Source organism: Pseudogymnoascus verrucosus (genome assembly GCF_001662655.1).
Source record: "Pseudogymnoascus verrucosus strain UAMH 10579 unplaced genomic scaffold scaffold_7, whole genome shotgun sequence".
NCBI classification, from domain to species: domain Eukaryota; kingdom Fungi; phylum Ascomycota; class Leotiomycetes; order Thelebolales; family Thelebolaceae; genus Pseudogymnoascus; species Pseudogymnoascus verrucosus.
Genome location: NW_017263658.1, coordinates 517,481 through 529,674, shown reverse-complemented (window position 1 = coordinate 529,674; position 12,194 = coordinate 517,481). Strand labels below are relative to the sequence as shown.

The window sequence follows — 12,194 nt, the reverse complement described above, 5'->3', positions numbered from 1 at the left end:
GAGACGGAGAGAAGGAGACGGAGGGAAGGAGACGGAGAGAAGGAGAGTTGTTGGAAATGGATATGGGAGGAGGAGCATACCTCGCGATTGAGATTATATTAATTTGTATTATATTCATATCTACATGATCGTGAACCCATAGCTGTCATTGGTTATATTTTTTGTCGAAGCTCCTGGTGGCAAAGACACCTCTCCTACCGAACACCGGTTACTAAAAACAATACAATGGTTGTATGAGAGCGCCCCTCTCGTCTCTCAGGGGGGAGATATCTGAAAACCCCGTGGAACTGTATAGTTGTATTTCCTAGGGGATTTTGAAGTCTATTACACCGGAGGGGGTATTGTGGTATACCTGATATATTCTACATATATCTGATTATAATAGTACGGGGGTTTTGCCGTCTCCCCCATTGATGCTAGAGGCGTCCTTAGTTTTTGCGCACATCCACCACTGATGTGCGCAAAACCGGAAGCGGAAGAACCGGAACAGAGTTCGACCGCGTTCCGGTTTGTGCGCATGTCATGGGCAGATATGCGCAAATACGCGTAGAATAGTATAGGTATTTTGTGGTCTTGCACGTTGATGCCAGTAATGTTTTGGGGGTTTGGCGCATATCCAACACAGCTATGCGCGAAACCGGAAGTGGAAAAATTTGAACAAAGTTTGACCGCGTTCCGATTTGTGCGCATGCTATGGGCGAATATGCGCAAAAAGACATATAATAAATACTATTGAAATTTTGTGGTTCTACATGTAAATTCTAATAGTATTTTGGGTTTTGGCGCATATCTTAGTAGCACTGATATGATATGCGCCAAACCGGAACAACACGGCCCGGGACCACCTCTCACGCAAAATAAACCTGCTAGACCTGACCGCCTTCCATATTCAGGCGGCAGTATCGCGTCCCTCTCTGGACCCCCAACCACAACTGCGGTAATTACCCCCACTCAGTCTAATATCGTACCTCAAACTGTACAGGACAGGACAGGACAAATCACACGATGGGGATGATATAAAACACACGCATTCACCAATGCGTTAAGCTACATACACTTACACTCTTTGTTGTTTCCCGGTGCCTTTGTTTTTTGGGCACGGGATTTGGCGGGGGGTTATCAAAGGTTCGCGGTGCGCGGGTTTTTGAGCGCCGTTGCGGGAGGGCGGAGGGGGATTGGGCGACGAGTTATGGGGGGGAGTTATGAGGTGCGTATGCCGCCTATCTATCAACATGGCGCAACACAATCTAACATAACCCCAGGATGCGATAGCCCTGCTGGATACCCGCCGGCGAGTGCGCAGACCCAGCGGTGCATTGGCAAAGGATGCAGCACGCGATGCGGGGCTAAAGCCAGAGTTCAGGGTCGGTGGTGAGGCATTGAGGGGCAAGCCTGGGATAGTGGGGATGAGCGGCTGGATGGAGGAGTTGGGGCATTCTCCCGCAGACGTTGCGGCTCTGAATATCATCCACGTCGCCGGCACCAAGGGGAAAGGAAGTACATGCGCATACATCGAAGCGCTCCTCCTCGCTCATGGAGCTGCGACCGGGTGGCCACGGAGTGTGGGGATGTATACCTCTCCGCACCTCCTTGTGCCACAAGAGCGTGTCCGGATCAGCGGCACGGCAATCGATGAGCGCGGATTCGCAAAGTACTTCTTCGAAGTTTGGGAGCGTCTCTTCGACGGGGACACGGCTACGGAAAGCCAGAAAGGGGAAAGGCCGCGGTATCTCCAGCTATGTGTTCTTGTAGCTCTGCATGCGTTTATCAAAGAGGGCGTTGGGGCTGTAGTCCTTGAGACGCATCATGGGGGCGAGTACGATGCTACGAATTTCGTGGAGAAGCCCGTGGTGACCGTTGTCACGCCGCTGGGGCGTGATCATGTGAAGCAGCTTGGACCGGGGATGAAGGATATTGCGTGGCACAAAGCGGGAATCTTGAAGTCCGGCGCGGTTGCTATTTCGTCTGCACAGGAGGAGGGTCTGGAGGAGGTATTGAGGGCGAGGGCGGAGGAGAGGGGGGTGTTTGGCGGGGATGTGAAGGTTGTAACGGGGACTGAGGAGCCGGGGGTGCAAGGTGTCAAGCCGGATGTACAAATGGGGAATTGCGCGGTTGCTGTTGTGGCTGTGCGGGCGTTTTTGGAGAGGATGAGGGGGGAAGTGTTGAGCGAGGAGAGTGTGAGAAGAGGGGTTGAGGGGTTTAAGTGGCCGGGACGGTTTCAAGTTGTTGAGAGGGGTGGGGGGAGGGAGAGGTGGTGGTGTGATGGGGCGCATAATGAGATGAGTATTGGTGTTGCGGGGCGGTGGTTTGTGGATGGGCTGGAAGAAGGGGATAGAGCGCGAGTCTTGGTGTTCAGCCAGATCTCGGACAGCAGGGACACAGAGGCTGTGTTCAGATGTCTGGCTGAGTCGTTGAAGGGGAGTGGTGTGCAGCTCGTCATTTTCACGACCTACGATCCGGATCAGACTTTCTCGGCCTCTATGTCTTTAGGTAAGACCCCCTTTTTCTTCTCCAGGAAACGCACGCTAACCGCATGGCAGATCAGCAAGTGGCCACAACAACGCTTCCATCCCTGGATGTATATGAGCGGGTATGGAAAGAGCTGCATCCAAATGCGGAGGTGCGATTTGAATTGCAGTTGGCCGAGGCGCTGAATTTAGCGAAGAGAATTGGAGAGCCTGGGGCGGGGGTGGATGTACTGGTTACGGGAAGCTTGCATCTTGTTGCAGGGACACTTTGGTGGCTGGGGGAGGGAGTGGGAGGTGCGAGGTAGAAGGCCAAGGCGTAGCCCCCCCAGCTTGTTTGAGATAGGGGCTGGGGGTGATTTGATTAGATGTTGGAATAGACAAATATTAGAATAGAAAGGGGATTGGAATGATTACTAGAATGTAAGAATTTAAGTTTCTATGGTAGTACCCGGCCCAATGCTACGATAATACCACCAGTAAACTGATTCCCATGTTGGCATGTAGGAATCGGGAGCGAAGATGCGTAGAATCTTGTCGAGCTATGCCGGAACCAAGAGCTTATCGATTGGTAAAACTGAATATGTGATGGGAGACGTTGGATTCGGTTCTCAAGAAGCTTATGGCTCCCTCGATAAATAACCCTGCCGTCAGAATCAATTTTACTGTTAGCCATCTGTCAGTTAATCTGCTGAGGGTTGTTCTTGTTGTCGGTTCCTGTCGGGACTAATCCTTCTGTAGACTAATGCAAGGCGATCGATGCCATTTCAAGCTCTAGCTATACTCCCAGACAGTGTGAGAAACTCAAGCCGAGTCATGAGCCAATGAGTTTTTTTGCTCGCCATGCTCCCAGACTAATTTTCCCTTTCCCTTCCTATATTCATTGTCTACGATAATAGCACCTGCTGCTTTGGCTGGGTTTGTAGATCGTATACCGTTTAGTTTAAATATCGACTCCCCTGGTGCCACCAGATTTCATATCCGTTTAAACAGCAGATTTTCTCAAATTTTCTCTTTATTATTAGAAGCATCTAAATATAATACAAATCGGCCATAATGTTGGCATCATCACGTGCAACGACGCCCACGCTACGAGGCTGACAAGGCTGAGCAGCTTTTAGGCAACAGGGGTTGGAAATGCGGCGTATCCGAGTTAACGAACCAATCACAAGGCCAGGCAGACACCAACGACAACTCCAGGCAGATGCATTTGGGACATCCCTGTGGCACGTTGAACGTCACTCTGGAGACGTGAGGGCTGGGCGGCTAGGTAGACAGATTAAGGACGACCTATATCACCACAGCGTCGCCAACGACGGTAATGTCGGTTGCAAACATCGATATACCATATATTAAAAGCACCTACAGCGATTACAACGACATGGGCACGACTTTATAGAGCACGATCCCCTTCAAATCCAGCTACCATCGGGAATCTCTCACAAATTACACCCCGCACTCTACGATGTCTCTCCTACCATTTGCGCTGCCTTTGCAGCGGCGCCTCACAAAGATGTATACGGACACCAAATCATCGCTCGCATTCGTTGCCGACCCCGCGCGCGCCGAGGACGCCGAATTGAGCAACCTACACCGCAAACTGCGCATTCAGAAAGACCGCCTTACAACATGGGGTCTGCGGTGGAGCGAAGCGAGCCGTACGGACTCCCCAGAAGATGCGGACATCGATGAGGCACTCGCATCGGCGGGTCTGGCGGATGTCGCAGGGAGCGTGATGGCAACGATCAATGCAGTGCTGGCGGAAGCTGAGCCACTATGGGCGGCATCTGGGCGGGCGGAGAAGGCGCCGATGGAGAAGGGCGGCGTGGTGTGGGATAAAGGGCGCTTTGAGGACCTGGTGCGCGACCTGACCAGCTCGATTGATACGCTCTATGATATTTCGCGGGCGCGGCAGAGTGAACCGCCAAAGAAGGGAAGGAAGATCGAGATGGTGATTGAGGAGGAGAGGGCCTTTGAGAAGACACGGATGGATGCACCGAGGGTGATTGATCCGAGGGAGTTGAAGGGATGGGTTGGCGCGGGCGTTGCGCTGCAATCCGACGGTAATAGTCTACCGAAAGTGCTGGACATGGGCAAGAGAACCATTCTCTATATGACGAAGCAGGCTCCAATGAGGCCCTGGGCGTCAGAATCCGAGGAAGTGTGCTTCCCCGTAATGCTCGAGTTTGCCTCATACGACCCTATCTACTCGATAACCGGCATCTCACCATCGATGACCCGCTTCGAGAAGCTCTTCGCCGGCCTGCAGAGACGGAACGAGGAGGCTGGGCGACCGGAGTTCGGCGTGTTGAACCTAATCGGGTACTTTGAAGAAGAAAACTCACGATTCGGCCTCGTGTACGAGCTGCCTGCGCGTTTTCCCACCACGACTCTGTCCAACTCCGTCGTATCTCGTCCTTTCTACACCCGACTCGCAGATATGCTGCAGATGCGTGCTCAGGAGCCCCCGCTCGAGGTCCGGTACCGGCTAGCATACAACCTAGCGACGAGTGTCTTCGACCTGCACTCCAAGGGTGTTGTGCATGGCAACCTCGCGGCGTGCAACATCGCGTTCTTCGAGCAGATAAAACCACGCCCTGACGGCGAATGGGTCCACCCTGCCGTCAACGCGCGCCGGCCATATCTTACTGCGTATGACCTCTTCCCAGAGCCGGGGCGGCCATCCGACGCTGCTAATGCCGCCGAAGTTGCGTGGTACCGCCATGAGCTGGACCCGCGACTGACCCCGCACACACCCCTGACGCCGGAGTCGCGGTCGTTGGACCTATACAGTCTCGCCATGCTGTTGGTGGAAATCGGGCTGTGGACCGTGTCGCGCGATATCCGCCACGGCGTTGCTGGGATTGGTATTGCGCTGGATATCAAGGTCGAGACTGAAGAGGTGAACAAGCAGCTTGCGGCGCGCTGTGGCACTGCGTACCTGCGTGCAGTACAAGCGTGTTGGGGTGCTGTTGACGATGAGATAAGTGCGGTTACTCGCCCAGATGTGGTGCTCCAGAAAGTTTATGGAAGAGTGTTGAGTTCGTTGGAGAAGTGTTGTGCTATTGAAGACGAGGAAGATGAGGACATTGGAGACGAGTTACTGGTGAGTGCCGTTCAATAATTGCATGTGGTGCTCGTAACTAACCCCCCGGCTAGGTCACCTCATCGCTGTCAGTTAGTGCCACACCTGAGATATCCAAGTCTGAAAAATGGTCATCTCCGTCCTCGTCTAGTCTCTCATTGTCGAGGAATCTTGGACGGGAGAAGCCACTGCCGCCACCGCCGCCGCCGCCGAGGCGCCCAAGCAAAGAAGAGCAGATGAAAGCGGAGGATATCGAGATAAATCAGATGATACAGAGTCTTCATATTAAGTCCGAGCCTATTTCCGAGAAGTCCCCGATGGGTGAGTGGTCTCGGTGTCAGACTTAACGCGCTTTTCTAATAAATTGCAGTACAAATCGAAGACCCCACCGTCAGACCAAAGCCGAAGTCGAGGAGATTCCCAAGCAGCGAGATTATCCAGGAACACCTCGATCGCTGGCACGACACATTGATGCCGCAGATTAACCACGCTCTCCGAGGATTCTACCGGAAGTACCCCGAGTCCGTCGAGATTAGCCTCGAGATCATTGGCGAGACGCCGCTGAAAGCCAAGCCAACTATCCTCGTCGTCTGCACCAGTGTTGCAAAAGTAAAGAGCATCCTCAAGCGCCACTTCTCCTATGACTCCGCTACCTACGGGTTGATGGTGTGCCGTGGTAAGGTCATGCGGTCACGTAAGCGTGCGCCAAAACGATCCATGGCACGCGACCAAGATTACGTCGAGCCCAAGAACTCGCATCACCAAGAGCGCCCAGTGAATGGAGCCTCGATCGGCGCTTTCGCCGAGGGTCAGGCTTTAATGCCTGTCTCCTTTGGTGGTTTAGTTATGGTCGACGGCGAGCCTTTTGGCTTGACCGTGCACCACATGCTCGATGTCCCAAGCGACTCTGAAGACGAAGATGACGATTACTCCATCCCCACTATCCCCACCATCCGATCTTCTGACCATGGACCCGGGCCCGCACCACTTACCACCGAGGCTCTCGAAGCCCTAGGCTACGAGCTTTCAGACTGCGATTCCGAGACTTCTTCCATCGCCTCTAGCATATTAAGCGACGCATCCTCGTTCCTCGAGCCAGGAGACATCGGCGGTATTGCACCCGACTGCGCGGGGGGTTACCTGGTCACCCAGCCCGCCCTCGACGACGTCGATCCCCGCATCTTCCCCTCTGCCGAAACAATGACACAAGACTACCTCGACTCCTATACTCTCGGTTCGCTGCACGCCTCATCCGGCCTGCGCCGCCGCGCTTGCAGCCTCGGCCTCACACACGAGATCGACTGGGCTCTTTTTCGCTTCTCCCCCGGCCGAGCACCGGGGGGGAACAAGGTAGCGGGCGCGCCGGCGGGGTGGCCCGGTGCGCTCATCCCCACTGCGCATCTGGGTGGCCTGCCCGTGCGCGCGGTGGCGCGGACGTCAGGCGTGACGCAAGGGCGGATCCAGCGCGCTGTGACGACGGTGAAGTTGCGGGGAAGGCAAACGCCCAGCCAGAGTTTCACGGTCGAGGGCGGGCTAGGGGTGCCGGGGGATAGCGGAGCGTGGGTCCTTGCTGAGGGTGGTGCGTGTGGGCATGTGCTTGCGTGGAGTGATAAGAGGAAGGTGGGGTATTTTTGCCCGATGGAAGTCATGTTTGAGGATATTAGGGGAACGTTGGGGGCAAGGGTCGTGGAATTTCCGGGGGCGAGTGGAGTGGAGGCGAGGGATGAGGAAGATGATGAGACTATGGTTGAAGTGGAGGAGGTGCAAGTGCTAGGTGACAAGGAGAAGATGGATGAGGTGGGGTTGTCGGTATACTCCCTCTTGAAGGGAGGCCAAGTGAAGAGTGAGGTCGAGGATGTGGACTTGGTGACAGGGATGGAGGGGATGTGCGTCAGAGCCTGAATTTGTCTCGTCATTTCTTGTATGTGATATCCGGTTGTTTTTAGCGGCCCTTGGGAAGGAGGGATGAGGAGAGTGAGATTGAGATACCCTACTTTAGAATAAGAATTTATGATTGTTTTGCTTGGGTTAGGGCCATAGTATGTATGTATGCTTTGCAACTTGCTCATAAGGTTGGGAGGGGCGCTGGAAAGTTGGAAGGTGGTGCTTAGTGGGTGGCTCCTTCATTATGTGGCTAATATTGCTACAACTACATACTTTCGTATTCCTTACGATGGGCAGCTGCGGTTGGAGGTGCGCTACCTGCACGTTCCATAACTAAATGGCGATGACTCCCTTCAATAATGATGGAGCACACGGAACCTGTACCTTTGGCCCTCCAGAGCAATCCTACTTTTCTGATCCACATCGTCCCGACACGTTATCTGCGACACCACGGCCACGTGAATATCCCAGCTCCAAATGGATTTGGACCCGCCGCCGCCTTACGAACCTCCGCCTTACGAACCTCCCTCTGACCCTGGCGATGATGCCAGCGCTGACTTCAGCACCGACATCAGTGACATCAGCGACGATGTCAGCTTCGACGACAGCGACCCAGGCGTAAACTGGGCGCGCAACCACCTCCTCGAAGCCCGCGCCGCTCTCGCCAGCTACCCTGGAGCCAAGCGCGCCTTGAAGCGGCAGGTGCTCGAAGAACAAGAGATGATACGGCTAGGCATCGACCATCATGGACCGCCACCTGCACATGCTCCGCGGATCATCGTGCCACCTTGGAAGGACGGCAGCACGCTCACAGACGTGGTGCCGACTAGTTCGATCTTTGGGCCAGGAAATATCGAGGAAGAGCTGGATCAAGCTATTCGTTTTCAGGAGTTCGGATATATGAATATGATGCCTGTTCCGCCCCGTAGGCAAGACCCTCTGAGAGATGCGTTCGGGGGTGTGCAGACAATGGCTGTGCGAAATCCGTCGATTAAATGGGGCGCTATGGTGCCACGACAACATTTTCCAGGGGCAGAGGTGGAGGGAGTTCTACCCGAAATGCAGTTGACACCGGAGTTTGTGATAATTAAGCGGCATGTGTGCGGGACACAGTGTCCTGAGGGGTGTCACGAGGGAGGAGGAGTGAGAAGGAAGGGGAAGGGAAAGCCAGTGGTTGAGGTAGGAGATGTCGAGGGAGGTGAGGCAATGGAGGGCGTGGTGTCTGCACATTGGGGCAACGATGACTTTGATGAGAGTGGTGAGAGCGGCTCTGAGCACGAACGCCAAGAGAAGTCGCGAAAGCAGCAGGAACTCGAGACAATAGAGACTTTAGAGCATTGCACAATTATCGAGCGGCATCGCAGGAAATGGGCAGCGGAAATTGGCGCACTGACTTTTAAAGCGCGGATTATGAGTGAGAAGCTCCCATCAATTAGCCTCAATACGAAAGAACCAAGCCACGAATCAGAGAGGGTTTACGAGCCAGCATTTATGTTGGCTGGCAAGATGATGAATCGACTGGATGATCAGAGAAAGAAGGAAGCCGAGCTTAAGCAGGAGAAGGCGAGGCTAGCAAGAATACGAATTGCGAAGTTCCGCGCGGCAAGGGCGGGGCGAGATACTTCCAAGATGGGAGATGAGGCGGGAGAGACCATGTTCCAGTCGCTGGTGGACAGCGGCAATCTCGCTGCACCGGAAAACAACACAGGGAACGAGAGTTTTAATAGCGCCTACGAGAAATCGCCTACTGGGCGCAACGATGACGGGGCTCCTGGTCTGGCTCCACGGTCGCCAGACAAGGAAGACGCCGGAGAGAGGCGTAAGCAGGAGAAGTCAAGGCTGGCCAAAATACGGCTTGCAGAATGGCGAGCCGCAATGGCGGAGCAAAATACCACCAGGATGGGGGGTAAAGCAGGAGAGGCCGCGTTAAAGTCGATTGATGATAGCCCAGGGCCAAGTGTGGTTACTGAAAACGCCCCGACAAGTGATTTTGATGAGGCTATGCCACTGCAAGACAGCTACCCCACTGTCAAATCCACTGAGGAGGCAGTATCCGACCTAGCAGAACAAGAGGACAACATATTACAAGAGACAGCTCAAGAAGGGGTCCCCGAAGAGATACGCAAACTCGAGGCCACTTCTCAAGAGACTACTGCGGAAGAGTCCATCGCCCAGGCACTCATCGCCCCAGCTGCGATTGTCCGGGATGCAACTACTCCAGACCTTGATCTTGAAGAAACTCCCATTTCTGAATCAGCCCCCAAAGAGAGCACTTCAGTAGAGGCTACACCGGAAGATGCCACGTCTGAAAAGTCTGCAGCGAAAGAGGCCGCGCCTGAAGATGCCACGGCTGAAACACCTGCACCTAAAGAGGCCGCGCCTGAAGATTTGATCTCTGAAAAATCCACACCTAAAGAGACTGCGCCTGAAGATACCACGTCTGGAAAGTCTGCACCGAAAGAGGCCGCGCTTGAAGATGCCACGGCTGAAACACCTGCAAAGAAAGAGGCTGCGCCTGAAGATACCAAGTCTGAAAAGTCTGCACCTAAAGAGGCCACGCGTGAGGAGACTACCACTCAAAATGCTATGGCTGAGGAAAATTCAGCCCAAGAAAATCTTGGTCCAGGACCCAGCCGTAAGAGACCAGCTCCCAATAAGTCATCCCTAAAGAGACGCCCAGCCAAGAGACAGTCTATCCGCGACTCACCATTTCTAGATGCTTCAGAACGAGAATCGCCTTCAACATGGATATTGCAGCGAGATGGGAGGCTTATCCGCAATCCGTTGGATGGCGCTCCGGGATATAGGCGTTGGTCTGATCCGGAGATTGATGCGCCTGTTCCCATGCCATTATCCGATTCAGAGCCACGCCCTCGGTCCACCACAATCTCAGAAGGCACGGAGCCTCCGGTGCCACGCTGCTCAGCGGAAGATACACTTCCAACTGTAGGGGAAGAAGGCCAGATGACAGAGCACGTCGAAGTAGTTGACGATAGCCCAGACCTTCCGACGCCTGCTGAGTGGTTCTTGGCGGATAGAGAGAGCATGCCCCCGCCGCCCTCACGACGACTTCGCAAACGGTCCATGGCAGTCTCAGAAGGCTCACAATATAAGGGTAATCTCTGGTCTGCTGACGACATGTTCCCAAGCCCCGAGAGATTATCCCGGGCTGCGAGGCGGTCTTCGTCGGGTGGGGACAGCGACGCCAATGTCACTTCACTGGCTCCCGCGCGTGCCAGTACGCCCGAACCGCCTCAAATGTCGCGAGAGCAGATCCGAAACAGTGCACATGCATTGGCAGATTTGCTTGGGCCTTCTGAAGAAAGATTTAGGGATCCTAACATTGGTATTATAGTTGTGAGGACGAACCCTCGGATGGCAGATTTGGAAATGCGTTATCGGCCTACGCGGGCACCTAGTGTGCTTAGAATGGAGATTCTGATTGATGAAGAGGCCTTAGAGGCAGAGAACGCGGCAAGACGTGGTCGGGAGGTTGAGGACCTGGAGAGAGGCGTGTTTGCTTCTCGTGTCCCTGATCCCCCTCGTTATAATCTGCGTAGTAGATCTAGGGCCAGTTCGGACACTCCATCACCTGCTACGCCGAGCATCTTCAGTGGTGAGACGTCGGGGAGGAGCACAGAGGCAACTTCAGGTACTGCTACACCAACGCTATCAGGAGATTTGACGAGTGAGGCGGTTGCGGCTGACGAGGTGGCTGAAGATAGAAGCGGAATGAGGGTTGTGGAGAGGGTCGTGGATAGGGTTCTGGAGGGGGTTTATTTGCCGTCCAGCCCGACTTTGGCGGTGGACAGGCTGGTGATGGATAGAAGCAGTGCACCGGCAGTAAGCGGGAGCGAGGGGGGGCCTAATCTGTGGCGGGAAGAGAGCTCGGGGACGGAGGGGAGCATGGGGAGAGAACGGAGCATGGGGAGAGAAGGGAGCATGGAGAGTCTGGGCAGCACTGGAAGAACAAGAAGCATTGGAAGAGAAGGGAGTATTGCGATGGAGGTTGCGGAGACGCTGGGGGGTTTGGCGGTGGAGAGTGTGAGCGAGGAGGGTGAACCGGAGGAGGGAAGTGGAGTGCTAGGCAGGGTCTTGCCTTCGACGGAAGTGCCCGAGGAGGCGATCGAAGATGATGAGGCCGGGGCGCCGTTGACGAAGGTATCGAGCCATTCATCATCGAACTCGTTGTAAAGTAAGGTGGTTCCGGAAAGTGGCCGTTCCGGGTGAGATTCTTTTTGTCTTTCAGAGCTGTACATATTGGTTTTACCTGGTGTTTTGGTTTTGGGATAGAGTATAGAGTAAGTTTTGCACACGATGGGGTTTGCCGTGCCACAGCGACTGCGCGTCTGTTTAGTATATTTGGAATAGCTATTGTTGGATAAAGTGTACTTGGAGCAAGACAGTGATGCAATGGGAAAGATCCGACTGGCTTCTCGACTCCAACAGGATGGATTGGGGAGTGTCCGACTGGGTTCTTCAGCTGTCAAGTGCAAGGCTGTCTAAGAAGTAAAGGGGCTCGATGTGTGTAAGCCGTGCCTGTCATAATTAAGGAGAGCGGAGAACAGCCCCCAAGATTACCGGACCTTGGCAATTCCCACCATCCACTTTGCACCCCCAACTGGCCCACTACAGTCCAGTATATGCAGTATAATTCGTACAATACGATAAAATACTCCGTATGGTAAGCTACAATATGGCACCATGTAACCCCATCCCGCCCCATCCCATCGGTAATTTGGTACAGCTGGGAGCTGGGA

General features: G+C 54.2%; 3 protein-coding genes across 3 annotated transcripts; all 3 read left to right on the top strand.

The window, feature by feature from the left end:
- The first annotated feature begins 921 nt into the window (after positions 1-921).
- VE01_02949 (uncharacterized protein) lies at positions 922-2,912 on the top strand. Its single transcript, XM_018272453.2, has 3 exons — positions 922-1,207; positions 1,263-2,490; positions 2,541-2,912. Exons 1-3 carry the CDS (start codon positions 1,190-1,192, stop codon positions 2,771-2,773), a joined length of 1,479 nt encoding a protein of 492 aa, XP_018133149.1. The 5' UTR covers positions 922-1,189; the 3' UTR covers positions 2,774-2,912.
- A 789-nt stretch (positions 2,913-3,701) lies between these two features.
- VE01_02948 (uncharacterized protein) lies at positions 3,702-9,794 on the top strand. The gene is made up of 3 exons (XM_018272452.2): positions 3,702-5,571; positions 5,625-5,871; positions 5,921-9,794. Exons 1-3 carry the CDS (start codon positions 3,931-3,933, stop codon positions 7,450-7,452), a joined length of 3,420 nt encoding a protein of 1,139 aa, XP_018133148.1. The 5' UTR covers positions 3,702-3,930; the 3' UTR covers positions 7,453-9,794.
- VE01_02947 (uncharacterized protein) lies at positions 7,912-11,852 on the top strand (the record flags this gene model as incomplete). Its single annotated transcript, XM_018272451.2, has 1 exon — positions 7,912-11,852. The coding sequence occupies one exon, from the start codon at positions 7,912-7,914 to the stop codon at positions 11,626-11,628; it is 3,717 nt and encodes a 1,238-aa protein (XP_018133145.1). The 3' UTR covers positions 11,629-11,852.
- Positions 11,853-12,194: the final 342 nt, after the last annotated feature.

What these genes read in the sequence shown, in the direction of transcription:
- VE01_02949 (XM_018272453.2), top strand. An exon ending in CTCGGCCTCTATGTCTTTAG is followed by an intron (nt 2,491 to 2,540) that starts GTAAGACCCCCT and finishes ACCGCATGGCAG; the next exon opens with ATCAGCAAGTGGCCACAACA.
- VE01_02948 (XM_018272452.2), top strand. Translation starts at nt 3,931, where the DNA reads ATGTCTCTCCTACCATTTGCGCTGCCTTTGCAGCGGCGCCTCACAAAG. An exon ending in ACATTGGAGACGAGTTACTG is followed by an intron (nt 5,572 to 5,624) that starts GTGAGTGCCGTT and finishes CCCCCCGGCTAG; the next exon opens with GTCACCTCATCGCTGTCAGT. An exon ending in TTCCGAGAAGTCCCCGATGG is followed by an intron (nt 5,872 to 5,920) that starts GTGAGTGGTCTC and finishes AATAAATTGCAG; the next exon opens with TACAAATCGAAGACCCCACC.